The sequence below is a fragment of the Gossypium raimondii genome, chromosome 5 (genome assembly GCF_025698545.1).
Source record: "Gossypium raimondii isolate GPD5lz chromosome 5, ASM2569854v1, whole genome shotgun sequence".
Taxonomy (NCBI): Eukaryota; Viridiplantae; Streptophyta; class Magnoliopsida; order Malvales; family Malvaceae; genus Gossypium; species Gossypium raimondii.
This window is the reverse complement of record NC_068569.1, coordinates 54,794,629-54,805,514: the sequence shown is the minus strand read 5'-3', so window position 1 is coordinate 54,805,514 and position 10,886 is coordinate 54,794,629. Positions and strand designations below refer to the sequence as shown.

Below are 10,886 nucleotides of genomic sequence, written 5' to 3'. Positions count from 1 at the left end.
AACACAAAAAATATATATTTAATATATATATTTAATTAAAAATAAAAACTATATATATATTTAATATATAATTCGGGCCGAGCCCAGGCCAAAAAAATTTTACCCGAGCCTGACCCGTTTTCTAAACGGGCCTCATTTTTTTGCCCAAACCCATATTTCGGGCCTATATTCCAACCCATGATCACCTCTAATCTCACGTAAGTACATGTTTATTTTTAAAATTTATTACATAATTTAATAAATATATAAAATAATTAAATGAAAATTGATCTAATTTATAATAAAAGCCTATTAATTTAAAAATAATAATTGTGCAGATAAATAATATTTTAAAGTAATGAAAATAAAAAAATGAGAAGCAAGTAACAGCGAAATATTAAGTAATTAGATAAAATAACTTGCCCTTCAAATATAAGTCAAATTTTCACCTATAAGAAATGATAGAATTTATAATAAAAGCCTATTAATTTTAATATAAGCTTTCCAAATTTGACTAATATCACAGTTAGAAATTGTGGAAATTTGAAAAGTCTCTTTCCTTTTGGATATGTTCCTGTTCTTCCAAAACTTGAAAGTCTAAAATTAAAAACGAACTCTAAATTGGAAGAAGTATTCGGATTAGAAGATGAAGTGGAAGTGACCGCTGAAAAGGACATGAAATTTGATAAATTGGAATGGTTATCACTTGAAGAACTACCAGGCCTCATTCACTTCTATCCCAAAGGATATCATCTTGTATTGTCAGCATTAAGAGTTTTGACAGGAAAAGATTACCCTAAGTTGACTACTAGTTTCTCCATTGATTCACAGGAATTTGTGCATTGTGAAAAGGTATAGATTCTGCAAACCCTTTAATTTACAGGAATGTTGCACATTAATTATTTTTCAATCGAATCAAACCAAACTATTTTCACATTAGCTCTTTGGTTTTTTGCATATAACTATTGGTATAGGTTGATGTCATTTTTGTTGGGTTTAGAAAATGGAGTGAGCTGATTCTATAGTTGGTGGACTAAGTCATTGTTGGTGAAGTATAAAACAGGTTTGAGCTAAGAGACACTGGAGCCTATGCTCCTAACACTCACTAATCCGTAAGTCAACATTTTAGAATACAGGAAACAAGATTGAAAATGATAACAAAGAATAAATATGTATAAGAGAGGTCATACTTGAGTAGAGGTCAGGGCTTGGCATTTACAGTTGCCTAGGTCTAAATACTACTCAATGATGGCGAAGCTGACATCATTGTCCAATTAATATTGCTGCTATAGAGTGCACTCCTTGTGTATTTTTACAATTAATTGAAATGCAATTATACTTTAAGCTTTGTAATACAATATATCAACTAAATTTATTTTTGTTTAAAACAGGTGCGTTGACAATTGTGTGCTATTTTCTTGCATGAACTGTGTGGCAATTAAACATACAAAGTGCAGTCCAACAACATGTTTAGATAGTCAACTCATTCATATGAATTTTATTAAGCAAAGTTCAAAGAGATCGACCAACAGATTATACACATAACATTGGTCGAGATGACAATGTATCCCTATGACCACTAATCACCTGCCATGTTCCCATGATCTTACCTTTCATATCCTACAATACCCCTATGATTTAATTAGAATGACTAGAAAGCCCTAAACTCCATATGTTCAAGGCTTACTGCAATTCCAGGGCATCTGTGTTTTTCTAAGAGCATGACACAGGAGATTTGAAAGCCCTAAACTCCATATGCTCAAGGCTTAGTTCAAGAATATATTTCAGTTTCAGTTGATGGAAACAGGGGTACAACTACTAAGGAATTGAAGACCCTTCAAATCAAACATTAAACAGAATTGACCAATAACATTTGAGTTCTTAGCTTGTAGTTGGAAGAGGAACACCTCTTCAACTCCACAGTTGTTGAGTTTTACATCTTCCTAATTTAGGAAGTGGTCTCCATGTGTTTTAGACAGTCGAGCATTATTCTTTTCATCATGAGTAACAGAATTCATGCATAACATGCTACTAAAATAGATCCCAGTAAGTATTAGTTAAACTAATTATTTGAGCCAGCAATAATCATCAGCAAATCCTGTAAGATAACTTGATAAATAACAACTAAAAACTTACACACATATATATAAGGGAACATCAAGAACATCTCCTTTTACTTACCTCCTTTGGTGTTTCCATTGCTTTTGCTGCTAATCTGATAGATTGAAGTCTCTACAGAACGCTCTCTGCGACTTTCCAGATCAAGATCCGAAAAGCCAAAGGGCAAAGATATAGATTTAGGTTTTCTGCTTTGCTGGCTCCTTGGAGTTGAATGAAAAGAAAAATGATGAATATCTAAAAGTATATATATATATATTCTGCTAGTTGTTGAAACACGTGCCAAAGAAGGTAAGAGGAAACTTGGCAATTCTATATCGGTTCATGTTTCTGTACTTTGTCTTGTCATAACTGTGTTTATTTTTTATAGTTTGAGATGCATGTATTATATCAATAATACTTTACATATTTTTTTTTTCATGAAATCATATTTTAGATTATGTTCTTTTAATCACCTTGCATTCAATTACCGGAACAAAGTCAAAACTAATCACTCTATATATTGGAAATGCCCTAAGTTTCCAAAAGGGAGAATCGATAAACTCAGTTGACATTATTTTCTGGTTCCAAGTTTTCACATGTATGCACATGCATCTTCATCAATTTTCAAGCACTCAGTTTAATTTCACATTTTTCTTAAGAATTCTAAATCTAATCTTGGGTCAGATTGGGTTAAAACATTTGACCAAATTTCACATCACACTCTATCTAAGATGTATTACTGTCAAATAAACAACATATTTAACCATTTTACAAATGGAAAAGTGCTCCAGACAGATTCTCATATAGAACAAAAAGTCTGCCGTAGCTACAAAAATAAAGGGATTAGTGCAAAACATTCTTTCATTCCATTGTTTCAATTGATGAAAGATACCTTTGCAACAAACTTCCCAAAAATGTACCTCTTTTTTTACATTATGAAGACTGGGGTTATTTTTCCTGAAAAATGAAGACTGATTTTAAATTTCAGGACAATTACGAACTTGTAAACAGACTACCTGACGTCTGAAATGCAACCCGATGGATGCACCAATGCAAACAGGTGACGACAATAAGGTTGCTTAAACGAACTGGTACATTGATTTTCATCAGCAACAATGGCTTTTCCAGGCAACGAAATCAACAAGCAACCCATCCAACAAGCTTTGGCCTGGAAGCATAAATAAATGATAGCCCAATTCATTACTGCATCAGATTTCCGGTTCGGAAACTAAACTAAGTACCCGAAGATTTCTCGTTGGCATCAGGAATGTCAGAGTTTCGCTCCTGATCTCTCTTTCCCTTCCAGAGTATAATTTGTTCATCCTTGAACAAAATAGGTACACAAGGAGCCAAGTCCTACATTTACAGGAAATAAGAAATAAACCCGAAAAATTAGAATTGGATTGAAGAACATCAACATTTCTACTAAAAATTCTTGTAAACAGCAGAAACAATGAGAAAATAGGAGTAATACCCTTAGCTTTACACCGATCCTTTTGCAGTCACTCGTACCAACATGGGTGCAGTCTAGTCTAATCACCTCCTCAGTCTCAAATGCCTCCCGGACCCTGGCCACTACGTTTACATACACTCCATTCCTCGCTGAACATAAGATTTCACCATCAGTATTTACTCGAACAATCCATTTATTGTTATCAATGATTTTGCAAACAAGTATCTGAGGGGCACTCTTTAAAGTTACAATATATAGTACCATCTCATCAACACTATAAACAGTATGACTTACTGAGTTTCATAAGAGCAGGAGAGTGGAGTCCTCTATTTCTCATTTCCTTGGTTTCTTTGAACGTCAGCCCATCAGCAATGTTTTTCACAAGCTTCGGATATATAGGAGCATAAGGCTTCCATAGCATAAGAGGTATAACTGGTCGGTTTTGGGGATCATAGTTTCGACCCCTATACAAAATGAGGATATTTATGTGGCGGTAGATGATTTTCCCCCCGGATTTTTCCTATAGAAATACTACAATCGAGATCAGCTAATAATAATCCAAGATTCCGAAAGAAACAATAGAGATTGTTTTCTGTTCAAACCTCAAGGTGAAAGCAAACATTGTCCATATCAAGAGTTGGTACTCCCAAACACTTGATCCTTACAGCTTCAGCTCTCTTCCAATGATTATGAATGTCATCCAACATGTTGTGTGTGACGCCATTCTTCCCTAACACAAAACAAACAAACCTTCTCAACATTCCATTTCTACCCTTCATTCCAATCTATTATGCTACTCGGACTCAAAGTAAGTGTTGAATCCTCTATCGAAAAGACCGATGAATGTAAAGCTGCAACAACAAATAAGAGAAGACCTAATGCAGGTAAATTTAGAAGAAATGCTTGCCGACGAGACCCCAGTCAAGCCTTCTCTAAATCCCATCATCCATTCCAATCTATGTTACTCGGACTCAAAATAATCCGACTATCTATCTGACAATGAGAAGTTGGATCAACAAAAAGTTCCATCAACAAATAAGAGAAAGTCTAATGGAGATATATAGAAGAAACATTTGCCACTGGCATCAAACTCAAAGCTATAGCTACATGGATTAATAAGGAACTATTCCATAATCCCTTAGAACCCTAAAACGAGATCGGGTCATTTTCAACCCAAAACTTGGAATTTACATGATGTTCATCCCTTATCCAAAACAGGAGAAGGGTACTTTACTTTCACATCTGAACTATAATTACATATTTATTTATTTATTTATGGTTTTCAGTATAATTCCATTCATTCATTGAGAGGGAAAAAAACAGAATTACCCAGATTGATTTGCCGAGAGCAATCACTATGCCGATACTTTTCAACCAATTCCTCGATTTCCTCCTCTGCAAGCGGGTCACCAAGAACCCGTATCCTCTCCTCTTCGACCAAACAACTATCCACTTCATCTCGGACCGGCGCTGAAGTCCCGGTCCATTCCCTATCAAGCCTTCCAGGTCCAAATGGAGAAAACCTCTTTGGCTCTCGGAAGCCGATGGGTTCGAGTGTCGGGTCGGTTTCAGAGTAGGAGTGCCTGAAGTCAAACGGGAGGCTTGACTTTATAGGAGTCGGGTTCCGGTTTGGGGTTGGGTCGGGCGGCTTTGGTTTGGGTTTTGGAGGTTTGGAAATAGGGGAAAATGGAGGGTCGTAAGTGGTTTTGGAAACAGAGTGGGAGAAGAAGTAAGAGAAGGAGTGTTTTCGGGGATTCGAGAGTGGACGGGGAAGGAGCTTTTGCATTGTTGTGGAAGAAGAAAAATTGGTGGGTAATGCCAGTCCTGGAAGTGGAAAAAAGAACTTGAAAGAGGAAGAGGGTGATTTTTAGCAGTAATAAATGCAAGGGGGAAATTAAAAATAGTTTAGTATTTGTCGTCTTTTTTAGTTTATAGCCCCATTAGTTTTGACTGTTTACATTTTCATCCCTTGCAATATGATCTCTGTTTTATGGAGGAGGATTCATCATCACAACACATTCTTCCCTTAATAAAATCATGGATATTATCCAAACTCGGATTCTCAAATTTTTAATAAGTTTTTTTTCCCATATTTAAAAAAACTTTACATCATTCTAATATCTCAATGTACTGATACAAATATTTTTTAAAATTTATAAGCTCTTGTATCCCTAAATTTTCGTATATAAAAATACACTTAGGTAAACCCTCAAACTCTTAAATCTCATTAATTAAATCATTTGACAAGAATACAAGAATTTAGAGCATATTTAACCTTTTAAAAACAACCCGAATAGCAAAATATTGGCTTTAGAAACATTACACCAAGAAATAGTAACATCAATGGTGAAACTAATAGAATCAATCTTTGGTTCTTTTACTCAACCTTTCATCCTTTAAGCGCCTTTGATCCCCAACCATGGATTCAAAAACATCCAACAAATTCTCCAACCCATCAACCTTCTCACCCAAGGCTTTCAAACTATATACAATGCTCTCAATGGTTGACAAACATCCTACCTTTGGTTGACTCCTTATTTCACTATACAAGCTCATCCTGTCCAAATCCAACCTCAAATGTGGCAAAAGTTTCAACCATGGGTTCTCATTGTAAACTCTACCAGCTTTAGACCATGTCCCATCTAAAACAATCAAATTCTTCACCTCAAAATGCATTGATTTAAGCTCATCAACCCCAATTGCATTTTGACTTGGGAATAAAAGTACTGATCCTTGTGGAACCTTGATTTCAAATTCTTCACTTTCTTCTAGTTCCAGTTCCATGTTCCCTTCTAATTTCTTCCTTCCAAGTTTTTTCACAACAAATCCTCCTCTCAAAGCTTCTTTGGCCATTGTAGATGTCACTATGTGTTCAAATTTTGGCTTCTTCCCATGTGTGTCTACTTTCCAAATATGAGAAAGATGACTAACAGCTCCATACTTAATCATAGTAGCATTAATCACAACCCCTTCTCCATTTATAGCATCTACATGAGACCCTTTATCTAATTTCTCACAAGGACTCTCATTTTCATCAATCAAGTCCCTATTTTTCTCATCTTGACACTTCCCATCTCCCTTAACTTCGAAACCAGCTTTCTGGGTTATTCCCTTTTCCCTCACTTGATCAAACCCAGAACTTTCCGGTCCAATCAAACCTAGACCCGGTTCCAGCAACCTGATTTCGAACCGGGCTTCAAAATCGACTTCAAAAACAGTGACCACATTGAGATTCTTGAGCCCTAATTTTGCAATCCTAGTAGAATTTAAAGGGTGGTTTCTTTCTAAACTGTGTTGAAGAATCGTTACACTTATGGAGTTGTCGAGGTTCCGGGTACGGATCCTACTGCAGAGGCAGACTCGGGCAGGTTTTGAGCAAGATGGACATATGGGTCTTTTTGGCTTTGCATCCGACTGGGCTGCAGACATTTTTAGGGTTTTTGAAGATTTGGGGATTAGGGTTTGCAGAGGATTGAATGGGTTGGCAGTGGTTCGAGAACGGATGCGGGTGCGAAAATGGATAAGCATTTGATATACTGAGTCAAAGGTTTTGATTGGGGCCTTTGATAAATCATAATAATCCCTTCTTAAACCCTGGCATTGAACGATGCCGTTTCGAGAAATAATGAAAAATAAAGCATTATGTAAATTATTTTTTTTAAATATCAAATTTAATTTTTTAATGAAAATATTTGACTGAAATTTTAATTTTTTTTTCAACAACATTCGCGTGCTAACTTGAGTGGTAATTCACATGTATTTCATACAGACATGCAATTATTTTTCTTGTATGTCCCATAAACAAATAATTTAGCATTATGTCTAAAAATATCAAAGTTTCAAAAATAATATTATCTATACTATTTATTTAAGGTCCTAACTGAGTTGATGTCACGATTCAACCGGACACCAACTCGATTAGGGAAGTTATGAAATTTTTTATTAAAACTTTAAATTTATGATTTAGCTAAAGCTTCATTTTAATATGTTTTATATATTTTTATTTTAACGTGTACAGTTTATTATTTCCATCACGTTATATATCTATATTATTATTTAGGCCCTTAATTAAGTTGTTTTCACAAGTTATCTAAATACCAACTCTGCTAAAGAAATTTTATATTATTATTTAAGTCATTGACTAAGTTGGTGTTATAGTCAACCATACACTAACTCGATTAGAGAAATTATAAATATATATATTATTTCGTATTTAAAATAAATTATATTATTCGAAAATACTTTAATTTTTTATTTAAAAAATATAAAAAGTGGATAAATTAAATAAAAGTAGTTAAAAAGACAATTGGAGCCTTTGACCAATTAAAACTTACAGTTTCCACACGCCAGAAGAAAAAAAATCAAAAGCCAACCCATTTCTGATTTTCCATTTGATCTGTTCAACTCAAGTTTACTCCTAAATTTTCTCAAGGAAAAAACACAAACTCTCCCCAAAATGCATGATTTTTGCTTCACGATCCCTTATGGATTAATTCTTGTGGCTGGAGGAGTTATTGGGTATTGGAGGAAAGGAAGCACAGCATCACTCGCTGGGGGTGTAGGCACTGGGTTTGTTCTCATTCTTGCTGGATATTTGAGCTTTAAAGCTTTTGAGAAGAAAAAGAACTCTTATTTTGCTTTGATTCTGGAGACTGGTAATGTTTCTCAAGATCTCTCTACTTTCTTTTTGTTGTAAATTTGATCTGGGTTTTTGTTTAATTTAATTACGTTTATGATTTGTTGTTAGGCGATGAATGGTTTATGTAGTTTAAAGGTATTAAATTCAATTGGTGTTCATATTTTGGGGACTGAAAAGTTTTGACTTTTTTTTTTAAGATTATTGATCATAGATGATGTTGGTGTATTTGTGGAAATCAAGAATCAGATTGGAATTCAAGTTCTTGATCTTATTTTGCTGAAATTCTAAGAAAAATGGTCCCTTTTTTTAGCTTTGAAATGATTCTTCTCTGCTATCATAGATTTGACCCTCTTTAATCTTCAAAGCTCATTTGGCATCATTGTTATTCCAGGATGTGGGTTTCAGCTGCTTAAGCACCTTATCCCTTCAGTTTAAGGGTTGTGAGGGATTATGAGTAGAAATATGCCTTCTATTTGAAACCAAAAAAAAAAGATTGTAAAAAGATTTTTCTGGCCCCTTTTAATTTTGATATTTGATCAAATCGGTCTCTCTTGAAAAAAACTAAATTGCTCTGTTTTTTTAGAGGATCAGTTTGCTAAATATCAAAATTGAGAGGGACCAGGGAGGTCTTTTTACCCAAATTGATCATAAAATATAAGCAGATTTTCTGTGTTTGTCATGTTCATGAAAGGAGACTTTTCTATTGTCTGCTTGCCTCATTCATTTCAATGATGACAAATGTTGGTTCTTTTTTACTGATATACCTTTAAACCAGTTACTGCTGCTGTGCTGACATGGATCATGGGACAACGTTATTACCAAACATCTAAAGTTATGCCGGCCGGAATTGTTGCCGGAATCAGGTATGTTAATCTCCTATTTTGACTTTTTCAGTACCTCCATGTTTCACACATCATGACTGAGTTCTCTACTGGGTAGTCTTCTAAGTTTTTTCTTGAATCACAAGATCCCTTAAATAGCTAACAAAACTCTTAGACAGGTAAACATGTCGTAAGACTATGACCTTTTGTTCCATTGCCTGTTCCGTAAAATAGCGCCTTTCAAATGTGCCAACCGTTAAACCTCCATTTCCGATTCATTTCATACCTATTGCATAATGACTGCGTACTCTATTTCGGTACCTCAAATGAAAGTCTCGTGATCTTTTGATTCTTTAACGATGTTTAAGTTTTCTGTGTTCCATCATCAATCTATATTCGACTAGAAACCGGTCCCCGTATGTTCAACTCTTATCATTTCCATTTCTAATTTGAACTCTTTTACGATGTTCGTGTTTATTTCATGTTTCTTAGTCTTTGGGAGCTACTAAGTAATATATGATTTTCGTGGCAGTGTTCTTATGACCGGGTTTTACTTGTACAAAATCGCTACCGGCGGCAATCATTTCCCAGCCAAGACGGAATGATGAACACTGGTACATTGACATTACCAGTTACAACAGATCTTTCAAGATCATTGAAGCTTAGCTGCTTGAATTGGAAAAGTTTAGTTACACAACATGTGCTGTACTTTCTTTATTTTTTGGACAATACATGTGTTGTACTTTGATGTGTGCATGAAGTTAAAATATAGCCTGTCTTGTATACCAAAGAACCTCGGTTTATTCCTTTACCAAAGTTATGCTGTTCTGTAGGAAATATTCTTCTTTTGAAGTTAGTGGAGTGAATGGCTCACTTAATTCTCCAATTTTGAATGGAGTGGTTTGATACAAATTCTAGCATGAATTGCCACATTGATCTGTTCTATCAATTTCCAAAGACTTCAGGATGAGGTTTTTAAAAATATGTTATTAATCCTTATGTCTTGACAAAATTTGAAATTTACTTGAAGAACTAAAAATCGAAAGTATTTCCTTAAAATTTTGATTGAATTGTCTTGGTATAACATGACTTATAATTGATAAAAAAAAACCAAATATAATAATTTAAACAAAATTTGACAAAACTACCGACAATAAAATGGTTAAATTGAGATTTTTAAATTGAAAATGTAGCACATAATATTTGAAGTTTTCAAGTACAAGAACTAAAACTCAAAATTTGTCAAAACACAGGACTACCAACATATTTTAACCTTACACATTACATCAGACTATAAGTATTTTACCAAGAGTAAAGGAAAGTTTTTACAAGGAGAAGATGATAAAAGAAAAAGTAAACTATTTTTCTTCGATGCCTTGTTTAGCCTTCTCTATCCTCTATTTATAATACAATTACAAAACTCAATCTAATCCTTTTTGAATTCCGCACAGTTTGTTGATAAGGATCATGTCTTTGTCATGAACATGATTTCTTCGACGTTGCATAGTTGAATTAATGATTTCTTCCATGTTATTGACTTGATTTAATGGTAGATTGTCATCATTAATGGTTGCTTCCATCATTAATTACATCACCATTGATTTGATGACATTTCCGCGTTGCAATTTGTTTATATCTGGATGCCTTGTTTTTCTAGTCGCTTCCTCTTTCTACGTGGCTACCTATTTTGGCTTTATTCTTCTTGAATATTATTTAGATTCATTTCTTCAATGTCATCTAGATATAGTGAATTTAATGAAAGTCTTGGTGATGAATTCCAAGTCTCCCATTTGCTTCGATTTCTTCCAGGATATGAGATGAAAAAATTTCAATCTCCATGTCAGCTATCTTTTTTAATAGTCGTATAGATTTTTCATCTCTTTCATCCTGAATT

The 10,886-nt window shown here is 34.3% G+C and overlaps 3 protein-coding genes across 3 annotated transcripts; 1 reads left to right on the top strand and 2 right to left on the bottom strand.

The window, feature by feature from the left end:
* Positions 1-2,764: 2,764 nt before the first annotated feature.
* On the bottom strand, positions 2,765-5,521 carry LOC105768400 (CRS2-associated factor 2, mitochondrial). The gene is made up of 5 exons (XM_052630551.1): positions 4,862-5,521; positions 4,135-4,262; positions 3,827-4,052; positions 3,554-3,681; positions 2,765-3,435 (listed from the first exon to the last, which is right to left on the bottom strand). The coding sequence occupies exons 1-5, from the start codon at positions 5,316-5,318 to the stop codon at positions 3,313-3,315; spliced, it is 1,062 nt and encodes a 353-aa protein (XP_052486511.1). The 5' UTR covers positions 5,319-5,521; the 3' UTR covers positions 2,765-3,312.
* Positions 5,522-5,734: 213 nt separating this feature from the next.
* LOC105768399 (uncharacterized) lies at positions 5,735-7,094 on the bottom strand. The gene has a single exon (XM_012588303.2). It carries the CDS (start codon positions 7,058-7,060, stop codon positions 5,894-5,896), a length of 1,167 nt encoding a protein of 388 aa, XP_012443757.1. The 5' UTR covers positions 7,061-7,094; the 3' UTR covers positions 5,735-5,893.
* Positions 7,095-7,864: 770 nt separating this feature from the next.
* On the top strand, positions 7,865-9,878 carry LOC105768398 (protein FATTY ACID EXPORT 6). The gene is made up of 3 exons (XM_012588301.2): positions 7,865-8,187; positions 8,947-9,034; positions 9,525-9,878. Exons 1-3 carry the CDS (start codon positions 7,989-7,991, stop codon positions 9,595-9,597), a joined length of 360 nt encoding a protein of 119 aa, XP_012443755.1. The 5' UTR covers positions 7,865-7,988; the 3' UTR covers positions 9,598-9,878.
* Positions 9,879-10,886: the final 1,008 nt, after the last annotated feature.